At 37.5% G+C, this 19980-nt stretch overlaps 1 protein-coding gene across 3 annotated transcripts in view; it reads left to right on the plus strand.

The window, feature by feature from the left end:
- Positions 1-19980, plus strand: part of UBR3 (ubiquitin protein ligase E3 component n-recognin 3) — a 253610-nt gene that overhangs the window by 215630 nt on the left and 18000 nt on the right. For all 3 annotated transcript variants that reach the window (XM_044242304.1, XM_044242307.1, XM_044242306.1), the window contains exons 33-35: positions 9813-9937; positions 14945-15052; positions 15173-15298. In XM_044242304.1, the coding sequence (XP_044098239.1) occupies positions 9813-9937; positions 14945-15052; positions 15173-15298 (359 nt within the window). The remainder of the gene's footprint in view (positions 1-9812; positions 9938-14944; positions 15053-15172; positions 15299-19980) is intronic.

The raw sequence follows: 19980 nt of genomic DNA on the forward strand, positions 1-19980 counted from the left end.
AAGTTTCAAAACTCCAAACTTCAGAGACCTCCTGAGGCTGGACCTGCACTGATCCTCTGGGGGAAGATCTCACTGCACTCTGGCTGGTGCTGGTTAGTCCCAGAAAACTGCCACACAACTGCACAGTGGCTTGGAGTTTAGAGTAAATCATAGCACAAAGCCACTGCCAAGGTTTGCTGCCCTCAGCCATCTTCTTTGTCCCTGTGCTGCTGAAGAGGGCAGCTCAGTGGCACCTGCAGGGTCTTGACCCCCATGGAGGCCATATAATCTCTGCCAAATGCACTCCAAGCAGGGGAACTGTTTCTCTCTGTGGGACCCAGGGCATCCTCCGACCATGCTGCCCACTCCCTGGTCTCCACCCTTCTTCCCTACAGGAGTACCACTAAGGCCATCAGTCGTGACCTTGGTGATGGTGTTGAGCTCTGAAACTTCAGACTCTGCACTTCGCTATTTACAAAAAATGCAGTATTTAAACTTTCTCCTTTCCTCAATCAGTGGTTTTGGGGAAGGGTTTTTTGGTGCAGTCCCCTGTGTGTGTTTTTATTCTTTTTTACTCTTTTTTAAAAATTTAATTTTATTTTTCCAGTGTTCCAAGATTCATTGTTTATGCACCATACCCAGTTCTCTATGCTATATGTGCCCTCCTTAATACCCACCATGAGGCTCACCCATCCCACTACCCGTCTTCCCTCCAAAACTCTCAGTTTGTTTCTCAGAGTCCACAGTCTCTCATGGTTCATCTCCCCCTCCGATTTCCCCCAGTTCACTTTTCCTTTCCTTCTCCTGATGTCCTCCATGTTACCCCTTCGGCTCCACAAGTAAGTGAAACCATATATAATTGACTTTCTGCTTGACTTATTTCACTCAGCATAATCTTCTCCAGTCCTATCCATGTTGATACAAAAGTTGGGTATTCTTCCATTCTAATGGCTATGTAATATTCCATTGTATATATGGACCATATCCTCTTTATCCATTCATCTGTTGAAGGGCATTTTGGCTCTCTCCACAGTTTTGTGGCTGTGGCCATTGCTGTTCTGAACAGTGGGGTACAGATGGCCCTTCTTTTCACTTCATCAGTATCTTTGGGGTAAATACCCATTAGTGCAATTGCAGGGTTATAGGGTAGCTCTATTTTTAACTTTTGGAAGAATCTCCACACTGTTTTCCAAAGTGACTGCACCACCTTGCATTCTCACCAGCAGTGTGAGAGGGTTCCCCTTCCTCCGTATCCTCTCCAACACTTGGTTCCTGTCTTGTTAATTTTGGCCATTCCAGCTGGTGTAAGGTGGTATCTCAGTATGGTTTGATTTGAATTTCTCTGGGCTAATGATGATGAACATTTCTTCATGCGTCTGTTAGCCATTTGCATATCTTCTTTGGAGAAGTATCCATGTCTTCTGGCCATTTTTTGATGCCATTATCTGTTTTTTGGGTGTTGAGTTTGAGGAGTTCTTTATAGATCTTGGATATCAACCCTTTGTAGTGTCATTTGCAAATATCTTCTCCCATTCCATGGGTTGCCTCTTTGTTTTGTTGACTGTTTCCTTTACTGTACAGAAGCTTTTTATCTTGATGAAGTCTTAAAAGTTCATTTTCACTTTTGTTTCCTTTGCCTTTGGAGACATATCTTGAAAGAAGTTGCTGAGACCGATGTCAAAGAAGTTACTGCCTATGTTCTGCTCTAGGATTTTGATAGATTCCTGCCTCATGTTGAGGTCTTTCATCCATTTTGAGTTTATCTTTGTGTATGGTGTAAGAAAGTGGTCAAGTTTCATTCTTCTATATGTAGCTGTCCAATTTCCCCAGCACCATTTATTGAAGGGACTTGTCTTTTTTTCCACTGGACATTTTTTCCTGCTTTGTTGAAGATTATTTGACCAGAGAGTTGAGGGCCCATATCTAGACTCTTTACTCTGTTCCATTGGTCTTTGTGTCTATTTTTGTGCCAGTACCATGCTGTCTTGGTGATCACAGCCTTTTAGTAAAGCTTGAAATCAGGCAACATGATGCCCCCAGCTTTGTTTTCCTTTTTCAACATTTCCTTAGCGATTCGGGGCCTTTTCTGGTTCCATACAAATTTAAGTATTGTTTGTTCCAGCACTTTGAAAACTGCCAGTGGAATTTTGATCGGGATGGCATTGAAAGTATAGATTGCTCTGGGAAGTATAGACATTTTAACAATGTTTATTCTTCCAGTTCATGAGCATGGAGTGCTCTTCCATGTTTTTGTGTCTTCTTCAATTTCTTTCATGAGTGTTCTGTAGTTCCTCAAGTACAGATCTTTTATGTCTTTGGTTAGGTTTAGTCCCAGGTATCTTATGGTTCTTGGTGTTATGATAAATGAAATCAATTCTCTATAATTTCCCTTTCTATATTTTCATTGTTAGTGTATAAGAAAGCAATTGATTTCTGCACATTGATTTTGTATCCTGCCACATTACTGAATTGCTCTGTGAGTTCTAGTAGTTTGGAGGTGGAGTCTTTTGGGCTTTCCATATAAAGTATCATGTCATCTGGGAAGAGAGAGCATTTGACTTCTTCTTTGCCAATTTGAATGCCTTTTATTTCTTTTTGTTCTCTGACTGCTGTTAGTAGGACTTCTTGTACTTTGTTGAACAATAGTGGTGAGAGTGGGCATCCTTGTGGTGTTCCTGATCTCAATGGGAAGGCTATCAGTTTTTCCACATTGAGAGTGATATTTGCTGTGGGTTTTTCATAGGTAGATTTTATGAAGTTGAGGAATATTCCCTCTATCCCTATACTTTGAAGAGTTTTAATCAGGAAAAGATGCTGTATTTTGTCAAATGCTTTTTCTGCATCAATTTAGAGAACCATGTGGTTCTTGTCTCTTCTCTTATTGATTTGTTCTATCACACTGATTGGTGAATGTTGAACCACCCTTGAATCCCAGGGATAAATCCCACCTGGTCATGGTGGATAATCTTTTTAATGTACTGTTGGATCCTATTATGTAGGATCTTGTTGAGAATCTTGATGTCCATATTTGTCTGAAATTTTTTTTGATGGGGTTTTTTTCCTGGTTTGGGGATCAAGGTAATGCTGGCTTCATAGAGTCTGGAAGCTTTCCTTCTGTTTCTGTTTTTTTAAACAACTTCAGGAGAATATGTATTATTTCTTCTTTGAATGTTTGGTAGAATTCCTCAGGGAATCCGTCATGTCCTGGACTCTTGTTTTTTTGGAGGTTTTTGATCACTCCTTCAATCTCACTACTAGATACTGGTCATTTCAGGTTGTCAGTGTCATCCTGTTTCAGTCTTGGAAGAAGTTTATAGGTTTCTAGGAATGCATGTATTTCTTCTACGTTGCTTAACTTGTTGGCATATAACTGTTGATAATAATTTCTGATGATTGTTTCTATTTCCTTGGTGTTGGTCATGATCTCTCCCCCTTCATTCATAATTTTATTAATTTGGGTCCTCTCTTCCTCTCTTCTTTTGGATTAGTTTGGCCCGTGGTTTATTAATCTTATTCTTTCAAAAAACCAGCTTCTAGATTCATTGATGTGTTCTATCATATCTCTAGTTTCTAACTCACTGATCTCTGCTCCAATCTTAATTATTTCTGTTCTTGTGCATGGGACTGGCTTAATTTATTGTTGATTTTCTAGTTCTTTAATGTATAAGGAGAGTTGGTGTATTCGGGATTTTTCAGTTTTTTTGAGTGAGGCTTGGATGGCTATGTATTTCCCCTTAGGACCACCTTTGCCGTATCCTGTAGGTTTTGCACCAATGTGTCTTCATTCTCATTGGTTTTCATGAACTGTTTAAGTTCTTCTTTGATTTCCTGATTGATCCAAACATTTTTGAGCAGGATGGCCTTTAGTTTCCAAGTGTTTGAATTCTTTCTAAACTTTTTCCTGTGGTTAAGTTCCAGTTTCAAAGCATTGTGATCTATATCTTCTAGTCTTCTCTCTCCACTCCCTTAGGGATCCCAATAATTCTGACACTGGAAAGCTTCATGGTGTCATTTATTTCCCTAATTCTATTTTCATGGCTTCTGTTTGTTCCAGGCCTCCTCCTGATCCTTCTTTTCTATCAGTTTGTCTTCTAGATCACTAATTTGATCTTCTGCCTCATTTACCCTAGCTGTTAGAGTATTTAGATTTGATTGGATCTTATTGATAGCATTTTTAAGTTCTGCCAGATCAGCTCTCACTTCTGCCCTTAGAGAGTCTATGTTGCCACTAATGGTCTTCTCCATCCTAGCCACTGCCTGGATAATTGTTACCCGGAATTCCAGTTCTGACATGTTGTTTTATGTCCACATCCAATCTGTGGCAGAGGTCACAGTCTCTGAATTTTTCCTCTGTGGGGTGTTCCTCCTCTAGTCATTTTGGTGAGAGGTGGTTGAAGGAATGTATGTATCAACCCACAATCCAGTCAAGGTGCACCTTGGAAAGTTTCGGAGCAATCGGAAGGCACCACCAAAAGAGAGAGAGAGAAAGAGAAAAAAAAAAAAAAGAAAAGACCCAACCAAAATGAGCCCCAAAAGTAAGATTTATGAGATATGTAAACAAAAATGAACAAACAAAAAGACCAATAAAAGTAAAAGAAAAGAAAAAAAAGAAAACCCCTGCCAAAATGAACCCCAAGAGTAAGATTTATATAGTACAAAACCAAAAGTAAATACATAGAAACACTGACAGAAGAATAAGATGGGAAGGAGGTTATAAACTCTTGATGCGTGTGAGAAAGGTTATTTCAGTTCTTCCTGGGTGTATCTTTTTTTTTTTTTAAAGGTTTTATTTATTTATTTGACAGAGAAATCACAAGTAGATGGAGAGGCAGGCAGAGAGAGAGAGGGAAGCAGGCTTTCAGAAGAATTCAGAAGAATCAGAAGATTCAGAAGAATCGTGAGAACAAATTAAAACAAAAAGTTGTATCTATGAAATATACAGGTTTTGGGACAATACTGGGAGCTTAATATATTGTTTTCCCCTGATTTTGGGGTTTTACAGTTTTATGAGGACCCTGTGGTTATTGTCCTCTTGTTCTTTTGGCTTGTCTTCTGGAGGAGGGGCCTGCCCTGTTGTTTTTTAGTTAGTCTTGCTTGGGGCGAGTCACTCTGCCCTCTTTCAAGGGGCTGGGCTCTGTGGAAATCGGTTTTTCAGGCTTTTGTTCTCTGGAGGTTTTTGTTCTTTGGCAGCTTTTTGCGGCTTTTTGGAGGGTTAGCGCAAAGTAAACTGTCGGCATCCAGACCAATGCCTCAGAGAGAAGCCTCAGTCTGCTCCCCTCTGGATGGTCCAGAACACACAGACTCCCCTTCTGGGTACTCCATTGAATACTGCAATTTCCCACAGGTGGTGCCACCATCTCAGTGGTCACCCAAGGCCCCCGCTTGTCCCTGTACCCCTGTGCCATTAAAACCGCCATGATATTGGTCTGGACAAGCCTGATGCCAGTGGCTGCCATTGCCAGGACCGCTGTCTGGAGTCCATGCCCTTGTCAGGTGCACTCTGACCTCATAGCGCAGGTCACAGAAGGCTGAGGGTCCAGGAACCTCCTGCAGAAGCCTGCGTCAGGCTCTCTCAGACACGGGCAGGGATGTGCACAGCCCCAGTTGTGATGGAAGCAGCAGAAAGCCATGGCCTCAGGGACCACCAACTGGGGCCCCCACCAGGATCTCTCAGACATGGGGGGGGGGCGGTGCCAGCTGTGACTGCCCTGGGACTGTGGGCTTAGATCTGTGCCTGTGGCCACCTGATTCCACCAATTGCTCCTTAAGACCCTTTGTTCTTTTTGAGTGCTTTTAACCAGACTCCAAGTTAATGCTGGTCTCCAAGCATAGGGCACTTTCGTATTGGGGTAGTTCTTTCCAATGGGTCGCTTCTGGTGGCTTTCTCCCCCTTCTGTTTATTTCTGATATCAGTCCCAAGTGCTCCCACTCCACTCTCTCCACTGGTGTCTTCGGCTCCTGTAGAGATCTAGAAGTGTATAATCTTACATCTCAGGCTGATTTCATGGGTGTTCAGAGTGTTCTGATAGATATTTAGCTCAATTCAGGGGACTGGTAGAACCAGGATCTCCTACTTCTCAGCCATCTTGCCCCTTCTCCTTCTCTTTTTTACTCTTTCTCTCTCTTCATTCTCTCTCTTTTGGTCCTCTCTCTGCAATCAGAGCTCCTACCCCTCCACAGCTCCCATGGCTCTTTTCTCCCCAAGATCAACTCTGCAGCTCCCGCCTTCCTTGAGTTGGTCACCTTTTCTGCTTGTAGACATGTAGCTTTGTTCTTTCAGTCCTCAGATTGACTTCTTGGGTATGACATTTGGATAGATTGATATTTATCTAGCTGTTTTTGAGGGAAGAAGCAAGCTTAGGGTTGCCATACTCTTCCACCATCTTAACCTTAAACCAACAGTTAATGTATTAAAATCTCATATCATTCTGATGCATGAAGTTCTTCAGTGGCTTCCATTATTGGCCAGTCTAGGGGCTATAAATCAAATGCCTATAGATAATCAAGTAACATAAATATTAATATTAATAACAATAGATATTTACTGATTGCCATTGCTGTTTACTGTTTTAAGCATTTAAGTATAAACCTTATGTCACTTAATCCCTTTAAGGTAGGTGAGATTATTATCTCCATTAAATAGATGAAGAAATAAAAGCAAAAGTGTTATTACTAACCTGCCTAAGATCTGAAGAGTCAGAGTTAAATCTAGACAATTTGGCTTCATAGCCTAAATTCATTCTTAACCATAATGCTATGTACTGACTCCTTGTGAAACAGTCTTTGGTTTGATATAATGAGGGGTGGAGGACTGTGACAGATCTCTAGAATGTATGCTTGGCTGAAGAGGACAGTTATCACTCAGCTTCAGATCATTGTTGACATATAAGAATGTGTGCCCAGGGTTGTCAGATCTTCCTGTTTTTTTAGAATAAGGGGAATTTGAGACTTCTATAAGAAATATTTTATTTTTAAACATCAGTAACTAAAAACTAAACAGGGTAAAGGCAAACCAGATATCTCTGTAGGCTGCAAACAGGTAGCCTATAGTTCACAGCCTTTCATTTTTAGCACAAAGAGTGCTTTTCTAGCTTCATCTCTCAAAAATCACTACTTGTATTCTGGTTACACTGGATAGTTTACAATTCTTGTAAATCTTGGGCTTTTTCTGTGCCCTCATAGAAATGACTTCATCTGTCTGGAATCCCCTTTTCCTTACCTCTCCCTTTCCCTGCCTTCCTTATTAAATGGCTTATTTCTCTTTATTATTTAAGACTTAACTTTCCTGGTTGGTACAGGAGGTTTTAATTTTTTTCTATGCCCTGTCCTTATCTCCATTAGTTCCTCCTCTTATTTTCTCCCAGTATATCATGTGCATGTGTGTAGTCATCTGTCTGTCTCTTTCTCTCTATCCAGATTGTAAGTTCTTATTGTCTGAATCCTGCATGTGTTCATCACCTAGGTGTTAGGACATTTAAAACATTTGGCTTAAAAGCACAGAGGAAGAACACTTATGGACTCACATTACCAAACTGTAGATTTGAGGGTAGTTGTGGGAATTATCAGAACCAGGGCTTTGGATGCTGACAGGGTTTTTGATGTCTTGGGTCTCTTCTCTCTGTGAGTCTGCTTCTTTCAGTGTTACTTTAGACAGTCTCTGCCATGGACCAGGGGCTCGTCCAGGCTCACATCTTTATACCTTCCATTTACCTCTAGTTAGAAAGATCCCAGATGGGCACTCCAACTTGCTCAGCTATGTCAAGTTCCCACCCCAATCTACCAACATGAGTACGAGGCAGTGCGTGTGTATGTGTGCATACACATACCACTCACTCACTCTAAAATCAGGAAAAATTTTCCTTAGTAAGTGAACTTAAGTTGTCACCTGACCAAGAGTTAGCCAGGCTCTGAGGAAGGAAAGAGTGTTTCAACTTGTACAGAGACCCAGTAGAAGGATACCAAATACTTCTTTTGGAGGGGAGGTAGGGGTTGCTCAGCCAGAGGTGGGCCCGAGGCAGAACACCTGCTTCGTGGTGCTAGGTCTGCAGCCACAAGCTCTGAGCTCCTGGAGAGAGAAGGCACAGGACAGTCTGAGTAGCCCTGGCTCAGGAAGGGAACAGGCTCCCTGGGGACCCTGTTGCTGGGTTGGGGGGCTGGATCAGACATGGGGAGGCAGACAGATGTGGAGTCACCACTTAAAGGTGCCCAGATGCTTCTTTTATAAGGATCACTGGCTGCTTAAAAAAAAAAAAAAAAAAAAAAAAGGTAGATTGCAGGGGGTTAAGGGATGATGCACATAAATCATCGTGCAGGAAAGAGTTAACATAAAAGGCTTGACTGTTAAGTTTTGCAAGGCCTTGACTGGCATCTGGGAACCACAGTTTGGGGAGGGTCTCCATCATTTCCACCATCCATAGAGCTGATGAGAGTGGCTTGCTGTGTCTAAACTGTACAAACAGTGGTTTATGCTGAACATATCTGCTTTCCTCGTGGAAGTTTAGAACTTTGATATGTGCTAGAACTTTAATATGTGCTAGAGGGTGCCTACGTGACCTGCCCCCAATGAAAACCCTGGGCACTTTCTTTTAAAGAGCTTCCCTGGTGTCAGTTTCTCACATGCTTTCACAGTCTATTGTTAGAGGAATTAAGCATGCCCTGTGTTACTCTACTGTTGGAGAACTCTGGAAGCTTCATCTGGACTATGCCCAATGTACCTTTTGCCTTCTCTGATTTTACTTTGTATCACTTGCTCTAATAAATCACAAGACCATATGCTGAGTTTTATGGGTCCTCCTAGTGCATCATCAGCTTGGAAGTTGTCTTGGGGACCTCCAAACACAGCTCTTTAATCTGGGATTATAGGTGTGGGCAAGAAAGGTTAGAAGCCTGGTTCGGGGTGTTGGAACTGACTTGAGAGAGTTATTAAAAGTAGAATTGATAGGACTTAGTAATTGTTTTCATGTGGGGAGAATAAAATAGGAAAGTATCAAGGATATCTGTAGGTTTCTGACTTTAGCAACTAATTAAGTGGTACTACCCATTTATTAGTGGAGCAGTGTCAACAATAGAAGGAAACTGAACCTGCAGTAAAATGATCTGTGTGGATTCAAGTTCAGCCCTGGGTGCTTATTAGCTTTGTTAATAGAGGCACATCCTTTTGAAACTCAGATGTCCAACTGAGACTGTTACGAGGCTTGGTTGAGGAAATTTCTAAATTATTAGCTGGTTGTAAATATTATGATTTTTGAGCTATCATTTATTAAGTACTGAATATGTTCCAGAAGCTACCAGGCATTTTATATATTGTTACCACTGTTTTTGCATTGTTATAGTTTTAAATTGAATTTTTAAACTCAGAGTACCTAAAATATTGGTATTTCCTTTTTTAAAATTTTTTTTAGAAGTTCTGTATTATCTATTGTATTCTTTATAAGGTTTATATGGTACTAGAAGCGGGTGAAGTGTTGGTTTTAAACACTAGCTCCTAGACAGTGTTGTTGATCACATAATGTCCAGTAAGGGGATTTGCCAACATTACACAGCTATTCAAGGTTGAGTGACATTAGCACTCTGCTCTTCTAAAACAGAACACACTTTACGCTATACTAAATGCTTCTCATTTACATATTCTGTGGATGAATAAAGGAATGTTGCTTTTAGGGTTTCAGATCAATTGGCAGCAAATATAATATCCCATAATCTCATTTTATTAACTACTTAAATGTTGAACAAAACCAATTACATGTTTAAAGAAAAATATATACTTGTGAAATGGTCTTGAGTACAAAATGTCTAGATTTCAAAGAAATAATGATCTTCTCTTTCTCTTGTAGACCATTTCACCTGCATTGTGAAGGTGCTTTTTACCCTTCTATACACACAAGCTCTTGTGGCACTTTCAGTTAAATGCAATGAGGAAGATAGGTCAGCCTGGAAACACACGGGAGCTCTCAAAAAGGTTAGTGTCTTGCCTGAATTTGTCATTTAGTAGTTTGGTTAACTCATTTAAGTTGGGGGTATGAATAAATGAGATTTGGTGTTTGAAAGGCAAACTTTTTTAAAAAAATTTATTTTGAAAAAAAAAAACCTTTTGAAAAAAAAAGTATTTCAATTGAAATGGAGCACCGTTAGGTTAAAAATGTTTCCTTAATCAATGAGGTCTTCTGCATCTATCTTTAAACCTTGGCCTTTTTTCCCTTTTCATATGGGAAGTTTTGTTTTGCTTTTGCTTGCAAGTCTTAAACTTAAGAGAAATTATAAAAATTGTGCCAACCCATGAGCAAGTAATAAAATATCTGCAGACTTACCTATTTTACTTATTTGTCATCTTTTCTTCTACTTGCTCCTGTTTCCAATCAATCCAAAGATGGGTTTCGACTCATCACTAATGAACTAAAAAGCCTAGCCTTTTCTTAATTATGCTTCTTCAAATACTAATTTTTCCATGCTAAAAAAATACGTAAGTGGGAAGCCTGGGTGGCTTAGTCAGTTAAGCATTTGGCTCTTGGTTTTCACGCAGGTCATGATTGCAAGGTTGTGGCATTGAGCCCCATGCCTGGCTCTGTGCTGGGCTTGGAGCCTGCTAAAGATTCTCTCCCTGTTCCTCTGCCCCACACCCCTCCCCTCTTCAAAAATGTACATGAGTTCTTAGCAAATTTAAAGTTTTCTGGTTAAAATTACATAAGCAATTTAGAAAAAATATGCAAGTTTAGTTAAACGTAAGTGTTTTCAGTGACTTCAGAACGAAAGTGATACTGTAGAACTAAAGAACTGACTTAGTGGTTTGGCTGAGGCATAGGTAAAATAAGAAAATTAATTTAGTGTTTATTGGGGAAGTTGGTAGGAAAAAATAGTAAGTGCAATGTTAATTAAACCTATTGATTGGTTTATAGACCCTTCAAGAGGTTATAAACCTTACTGAAAGGTTTGTATTAAAATCATATTATCTACTTATATCAAAGGGAAGTAAACTTACACATGAACTGAATTCAATATAGTCTTCACTTTTATACTAGCTTACTCACAAACCATGATCATATATACAAAAATTTAATATAGTATCACCAAGTTCATTATGTCATAATTAGGGGTATTGGTTTTGGCTTGAATGCTAGGCTGAGGTCCTGCCACTAAATAGTTCATTCTTGGGTAATTTTACCTTCTATAATTATCTTTCTTTTTTCTAAATACTCTTTCTAGTTTTTTCCATAATCTAAACATTTAGATATATAGCAGATTGTAAATAATAGCAACAATAATATTTACAAGTAGTGAAACATATCATTGTGTGATTTCTGTAACTATTCTGCATCATTCATTCCTTTTTAAAAGTTTCCTTCTTCTTTTACTTCCCTCTCTCACCCCCTTCTTTACTTCTTTCCTTTCTTCATTGAGTCTCACTTACTCATTACATTCCTCATTTTCTTATCCCTCAGATACGATAATTCCAACGAAAACAGATTTTTGCCAGCTCTAATCTGGTCCAGGGCCATAAAAATATAGGTACTATGTATTCTTAAAAGATAATGAAGTTTTGTTGTGCTGGAAAAATCATAATTACAGTTGATATAAATTGTTTTCTTTTGGTTGGTGGAATTTCTGTTAAAAGACTATATTGGGATTTCATAACCTGAGGTCCTTTCCTTTCCTTTCATTTCCTTTTGTTTTGTTTGTTTTGCTGAGGAGTGGGACCATAGCATCCAGCATACTCAAAGGGCCTGTCACTTGCAAAATTTGAAGAACTACTATAATTTAGACAAAGTATCTGCCCCACACATAACTGTTACATGTCTCAACCTCTGATCCTTTTCTTCATTTAATCCATATATCTTTGCCATCTCTCCCACTGGATTCTCTCTCTCTTTTTTTTTCCCTTAAGATTTTATTTATTTATTTGGGAGAGAGAGAAAGCACGAACAGTGGGGAGGGACAGAGAAAGAGGGAGAAATAGACTCCTTGCTGAGCAGGGAGCCTTACACAGGGACCCCGGGACCATGACCCCAGGGGAAGCAAGACGCCCAACTGAGCCACCCAGGCACCCTTCTCTTTGGATTCTTTTGATCTTAATTCTAGTCTTTCACCGATGGCCTCAGAAATACTCCTCTTAAGCTTTACAACCTTACTTGTAAATTCAAATATTGCCTATATAATAATGTGTTCTTCTAAGACTTCTTATGTATGAAATAAAATTATTTTCTTATCTAATAAATCTTCTGGCCAGAAGTTCTCCATAAAAGAGTGAATATTACATTATATTTGACTTCCTGATCTCATATAGTTCCTGCCATGTATGAAAGAAGTGCTTAAGGTGTATTTTGATAATAATGACTTAAAAACTGGTTATCATTCTGTAACTTACTTGGATGATCTGAACATCATTTATTTTTATTGGAGGGTATTTTCCTCATAAGTTAGAAGGTATTTGACTTGAAATACTTCTCTGTTGTTGTACTATAAATCTCTTACTGAAGGGTATACTGAATTTAGGAAGCCTTTAGGCTGAATTGTTTATTTTTAGAAACTTTTTTTAAAAAAAGATTTTATTTATTTTGGGGTGGGCGGTGGGGGAGAAGCAAACTCCCTGTGGAGCTGGGAGCCAGACACGGGACTCCATTCCAGGTTTCTGGGATCATGACCTGAGCTGAAGGCAGTTGCTTAACCACTGAGCCACCCAGGCACCCTATTTTTAGAAACTTTAATATGTCACATTGATATAAGCAGCAAAATCATGGTAATACTATCTCGAGTCTTCTGCATTTTGAGTTTAAGTGAATTCTACCTATTTAAAAACAGCTCTGATTAAATTAATTTTAAGAACATAATGTATTGCTGTTTTTAAAATAGTGGGATATTAATTGTTGTGAATTATATGTAACCTATAGGTCATCATATTTGGCAAGTGGTCATCCACTTGGTTAATTTGGCAAGAGTGGGATGGATCACATGATTTAAAGAGTGCAGTTATAGAGTCAGAGGACTATTTTTGTAGTTTAGAAGCAGGGCATGATAACACTACATGGCTGAATGATAGGACAGTAAGAGGAGTAGTTTAAAGATAATACAAAGAATTTATTATCTAGACAAGTTCCAAGGTCAAAAACTCCAGTGCTACCAAAATAAATTCTATCAAGTAGACAGCAGGTACTTATTGCTCAGATTTTTGTTATGCAAAGGGAAACATATAAAATACAAAGTATAGTTCCTGACATTTTGGAATTTACTGTCTAGGTGAAGAGAGCACAATTACCCATGAGAAACAATAGAAAGACTAAGTATCATCAAATAACAAATTCTGTAGCTCAGACAACTAGTGCTTATCAGACTGTCAGGATGAGCATATATCCTATAGTGTTTACTCAAGTCTTATATATTACTGTTTAAAAAGTATAGTTTATGAGTAGAATAAATGACATCATAGCAAGGTTATTACTGTAGCCCAGTTTACACTTTACTGTAATTTGCAACAACCTCTAATATCTCAGTGAATATAAAAAGAGGCATTTTTTTAATGTGTAAAAAACTTACTGACCCGGTTACCTGGGTGGTTCAGTAGGTTAAGCATCTGACTCTTGATTTCAGCTCAGGTCATGATCTCAGGGTTGTGGGATCAAGCCCCATGTGGGGCTTCGTGCTGGGCTTAGAGTCTACTTAAAATTCAGTTTCTCTCTCTCTCTGCCCCTCCCCTATCCCACCCCACTACACACATTCTTTCTTTAAAAACCCCAAAAAACCAAAAAACCTTATTAACATAAATTTGAATTTACAAATAGCCATTATTTCTCCTTTCTTATAAAAAGTATAGCATCATTAAGCTTAATTAATTTGTAAAGTTATTTAATATAAGTATCTATACATTCTTTAATAAGCATTATCCTATATTATTTTTACATTAAATTGTTTTAACAAATCCTGTTCAAGGAATTCAAGGGAAATTCTAAAAGAAAAAATTTATGGTCTGTGATTTCTTCCATTTCATGCATGTATGATTTTGCTATTGTAATAAGTGTATGTATACATTCCTTCTGTTGGCTTTTTTCACATCATATTATGAACATTTTTTCATATAGCTCAAATTTGTCATATTCACTGCCTATAAAATATTCTTTTGAGTTGAGACCTACCAATTTAGGTAGCTGCTTCACTTGTTGGTCATTTCTGGTTTTTCAGTATTATAGTGCTGTGTCTTAAGTGTTTAGTTATTTTTTTCTTTTAGATTTATATCTCTAGGAAGAATTTCCAGGAGTGGAAATTACTGGGTCAAAAGATATGATTTACATATGTTCATTTACACATACATTATGTAATTTACGTCTGTCTTTTTTTTTTTTTTAAGTTTTTATTTGTTTATTTGACAGAGATTACAAGTAGGCAGAGAGGCAGACAGAGAGAGGTGGGGGAAGCAGGCTCCCTGCTGAGCAGAGAGCCCAACGTGGGGCTTGATCCCAGGACCCTGGGATCATGACCTGAGCTGAAGGCAGAGGTTTTAACCCACTGAGCCACCCAGGCGCCCCACATCTGTGTTTTAAAGTATTGGAGAGGTGCCTGTGTGGCTGTCAGTTATGCATCTGCCTTTGGCTCCGAGTCCTGGGATCAAGCTCCAGGTTAGGCTCCCTGCTCAGCATGGAGCCTGCTTCTCTCTCACAGAGCCTGCTTCTCCCTCTGCTCCTACCCTCAATTCCTGCGTGTGCTCTCTCTCTCTCTCTCCATCTCTAGCAAATAATTAAATAAAATCTTGAAAAAGTCTTGAAGAAATAAAGAAGTATTGGGATAGTTTTATCACATACCCAATTTCATTGTAAATCTAGAGGTGTACTGTTGTACACAGATTTTGAGGAATTGAAGTTTACATTTGTGAAAAAAATATAGTCACCATTATACCTCTACTTATTAAAAAGTGTTCTTTCCAATGTAATTTTTTCCTGTAATTTTCATTGACTGATGGAACTAAATTTTCATTTTTTCCTAGAATACAAGTGATGCAGAAAAGTCTTATGAAGTGTTACTGAGCTTTGTGATAAGCGAACTATCTAAAGGAAAGTTATACCATGAAGAGGGCACTCAGGAATGTGCAATGGTATGTTCCAGATGTAGTGGTTATTTGTTAAAAATTTAGATATTGTTGCCATTATGAATATAATTTTTAAGCTATATCTATTACAGAATAAATTGTTCAGGTTCTCTTTTTTAACTTTAGGTTAGCCCTGTTGCTTGGTCTCCTGAATCCATGGAAAAATACTTACAGGACTTCTGCTTACCTTTCCTCAGAATCACCAGCCTTCTTCAGCACCACCTTTTTGGGGAAGATTTACCTAGCTGCCAGGTATAATTTGGGGTAGAGAATAGGAAGTCTTGTTTTTACAATTAATTAATTTTTTGAAATATACTGACATGTAGTATAATACATCTATATATAGAACTGTTATGTAAGTATGTTAGTCTAACTCTAAGGAATAAATATTTAGAACATTTACTATTAATGTTGTTTTTTTTATTTGCTAGTATTTACTCACTTTTATGATAATATTACTAATACTTGATACTTGAGCACTTTTGTAGAATAGTGATAATGCCCAATACTTGAACAGGACCATAGTATTCATATTGATATATTTATCATTATTTTTATTATATTGATATATTAATCACTGATTGTCATCTGCTTTTACTATCCTTTTAAAAGTTATGTTGGTCAGAAAGCTGTTTGTCTGAAGACATGATGGCATTTATATAATTTTAGAACAGGAAAATGTTCAATTTGTAGATAGTTATGTTGAAAATTTGGAAACACAAATTATCATGGGTTGAATCTATTTTATAAAACTGGTTGATGTGAATAGGCAAGAAAGTGGCAGACTAGAGAACCAGAAGGTAAGTCAGTGAAACTGCTTATAGGATTATACTCCTGTCATCTGTTTCTAGGAAATTTGATATGGGAATTAAGACATTTATCACATATATGGTGTTTGAAGCCTGCAGTACATCAGAATTAAGCAGTTGATCCTTCTTTCTCTCTTACATAATTGACCATTGCATTAAATAGTTTAGATTCTTTGCTTTTTTAAAGTGATTTAAGATAAACTCTGCACATTTATCCTCAAAACATTTAAAGTTTATGGATATTGAATAAATTAAAAATCTTCATCCATTAGGTATTCTCTTTCATAGTTATTTTTAAATTTCAACTTAAAAGTGTTTCCTTTGGCGTACAGTAGTTCCCCCTTATCTGCAGGGGATATGTTCTAAGACCCCCAGTGGATGCCTGAAACCAGGGCTTGTACCAAACCCTACATATACTGGTTTTTGTTTTCTATACATGGATACATATGATACTATAATTTATAAATTAGGCACATTAAGAGATTAACAATAATAATGGGACATATAACAATAGATACATATAACGATATACTATAATAAAAATTATGTGAGTACAGTCTCTCTCTTAAAATATTTTACTGTAGTGTACTTACCCTTCTTGTGATGATGTGAGATGATAAAATGCCTGCATGTTGAGATGAAATGAATGATGTGTAGGCATTGTAATGTCGAGTTAGACTACTATTGGCCTTCTGACCATATGTCAGAAGATGGATCATCTGTTTCTAAACTACAGTTGACACCAGTAACTGAAATCACAGAAGGCGAAACTGTCATTGGGGGGGGGGAGGTGTAGGGCAGGGAACCACTGTATGAGCACCCTCAGGCATGGAGATTAATAGAAAAAAATTTACTGCCTCCTTCATTAACTTTTCTCCATTCATATTTAAAGGCCATAGGTTATGATTCTTTGTGTGCTTATTGCCTTATATGGTTTATTTTGTCATTTGGGTTTTTTTGGTTTATTATTAAGGTATTTTTATCCCATAAGTTGGAAATAATCCTGAAGCAGAAGCTCTTGAACTGGGCGTTGAAAGCTGGCTGGGTGTTGACTGTGATGCTTGTAGTAGCATACCAGGCATGTGCTTAGAACAGGAAAGAAATGCATCAATTAGGAGGCACAAAAAGAAACAATGCTACATAGTGTTAGAAATAGATTAAAGTAAAGTTGTAATGGATCTTGAATTTCACATGAAGGAATTTGGACCATTGAAAGATTTGAGACCAAAATGTGACATGATTCAATTTTTATTTTAGTATAAAATTTCATTCTAAAATAAGACCGATTTGGGGGTATGGGAATGGAGACTGAGAACAGAGAAGCTAGTTGGAGAGAATAGGGAAAAATTAGAGATTTCAGAAATGGAATAGTCGGGATTTTAGTTGAACATGTAGGGAGTCAAGGAAGATGAGTCAGACTGTACTAGGGTTTTGAGCCTGGGAGACTTGAATAATAATAATAATTTTATAATCCATAATCATAAATAATTTTATAATCAATTTATAAATTTTCTTCCAAAATCCTATAAGATGATAGATTAGAATTACTTTGAACATGTAGTTTTAAGGCATTGAATATAGTTTATATGTCCATTCAGGTCTTCTTTTAATATTTTTTATAGAACTTTTAAAAATTGTCATTTTAAAGTCTGGAGCGTTCTTTATAAAGTGAATCCTAGAGGCTTTATGGTTTCAGTTTCTATCTAAATGATGTCTTATTTCTATTGCACATTGATTACTCCTTGCTGGAATGGAATAATACTATTGATTTTGGTGTGTTCTTGTGGCTGGCCACTTGCTGAATTCTCTTACTGGTTCTAATAGTTTGTCTGTTGATTCCCCTTTTTTTTTGGTAATTTTGTTTTATTTTATTTTTTTTCGGTGTTCCAAGATTCATTGTTTATGCACCACACCCAGTGCTCCATGCAATATGTGCCCTCCTTAATACCCACCACCATTGTCTGTTGCTTCTTTTAGATATTTTGTGTAATTATGATCATATCATCTGAGAATAAGGACAGTATTGTCCCTTTTCTTCAAATCTTTATTTTTCTGTTCTTGTCTCAATACATGTCCAGTTAGGATTTTGAACAGTGTAAGTAACAGGCAGCATCCATTTTTTCCTGCCCTATCCCAAAGAGAATTCTTCTCAAGTTCTCTGTGCATGCCTTTGGTTTGTGTTTGAATTTAATGTAATTAAATTTTTTAATATTATAAGTGGAATCATTTGAAATTTTATTTTCTAATATATTGCTAAAATGTAGAAATCCATTTGGAATTTTTGAACATTAATCATCTACATTTAACCATTTTGCTAATAAATTCAGTAATTATTTCTAATAGCCAGGAGACTCTTGAGTTTAACAATAAATTTTTAAATTTTTTTAACATTTTGGTAAGCATGGGAATTCATCAAGAGTGATATGTAGTACATATTCCAACAAAACATTCGGGGTAAATACCCAGCAGTGCTCTTATAGGAAACTCTCCACAGTACTCTCCACAGTAATCTATTAGACCTTCCCAATTTAGTTAAATGTTTTAGTCAAGCACTGTTTCTACTACCATAATAGGGCTAATTATAGTAGTCTATATGGTTCTCTTATATTTTCTCCTACTCAAATGTAGCCTCTCACATTTATCCTCTGCATAAATACAGAGGATACAGTTCCTTACACAGGAATTTCAGGTAATTTTTGAATTCCAGAGCATTGTTTGTAAGATGTTTGTACATATGTAGTTTTCATGGAAGAAAATGGTTATCAGACTATTTATTTATTTTTTATTTTTTATTTTTTTAGTGTTCCAAAAGTCCTTGTTTATTCAGCACACCCAGTGCTCCATGCAATACATGCCCTCCAAAGTACCCACCTCCAGGCTCACCCATCCCACCACTCTCCTCCCCTCTAAAACCCTCAGTTTGTTTCTCAAAGTCTGCAGTCTCTCATGGCTCTTCTCCCCCTCTGATTTCCTTCAGTTCAATTTTCATTTCCTTCTCCTAATGTCCTCCATGTTATTCCTTATGCTCCACAAGTAAGTGAAACCATATGATAATTGACTTTCTCTGCTTGACTTATTTCACTCAGCATAATCTCCCCCAGTCCCGTACATGTTGATACAAAAGTTGGGTATTCATCCTTTCTGATGGAGGCGTAATATTCCATTGTATATATGGACCACATCTTCTTTATCCATTCATCTGTTGAAGGGCGTCTTGGCTCTTTCCACTGTTTGGCCACTGTGGACATTGCTGCTCTGAACAGTGGGGTACAGATGGCCCTTCTTTTCACTACATCTGTATCTTCGGGGTAAATACCCAGCAGTGCTCTTATAGGAAACTATGATTACCACCACCACCCCCCAAATTTGAAAAACAGTGCTCTACTGTATCTCCTTTAGTTATTTTTTTCTTTCTTCTGTCAACAGTAGTTTTTCCATGAATGATTATAATGATACCTAGCATTTATTGTGTATTGACACAGCTAACACTGTTTTAAGTGCTTTGTACTTAAATTCATTTAAGTTTCCCAACAACTATGAGGTGGCTGTTATGATCCTCACTTTGCAGACAAGGAAACAGAAACAGAGAGATGAATAACTTGCCCAAGATTCACAGCTAGTATTTAAAGCAGCCAGGATTTGAACACATTTAGTCTAGATGCCCAATCTGCACTATTAACCTCTGAGCTGTGCTGCCGCTTGCTACACAAAATATTTTTGAGGAGTTCAAGTAATTTTCTTCTAGTATTAAGACTATAAAAACCACTATAATATTGCATATTATATTTGAATTTCTTTGAATTTTGGTGTAATTATGAATACTCCACCTATAGATGTCTCTTATACCACAATAATAGTACTAATATTATTAGTAGTACTATTACTAATATTACTGCTAATAATTTATTGATAGCTGAATGGACATACTGAAATAGCAAAAAAAATTGAAAATATTTTCATCAATTAGAAACTGGCTAGACACTGGAATACTCTGCAGAAAAGAAAAGAATAGAAAGTTTTCTATGTACCAATCTGGAAAAATCTCAAAAATATATTAAGTGACCAAAGGCGAGGCATGCTTGTATTAAATACAGATAGGGGAGAAATAGTGGTATTTATATTTGC

Source organism: Neovison vison, chromosome 3 (genome assembly GCF_020171115.1).
Source record: "Neovison vison isolate M4711 chromosome 3, ASM_NN_V1, whole genome shotgun sequence".
Lineage (NCBI taxonomy): Eukaryota > Metazoa > Chordata > Mammalia > Carnivora > Mustelidae > Neogale > Neogale vison.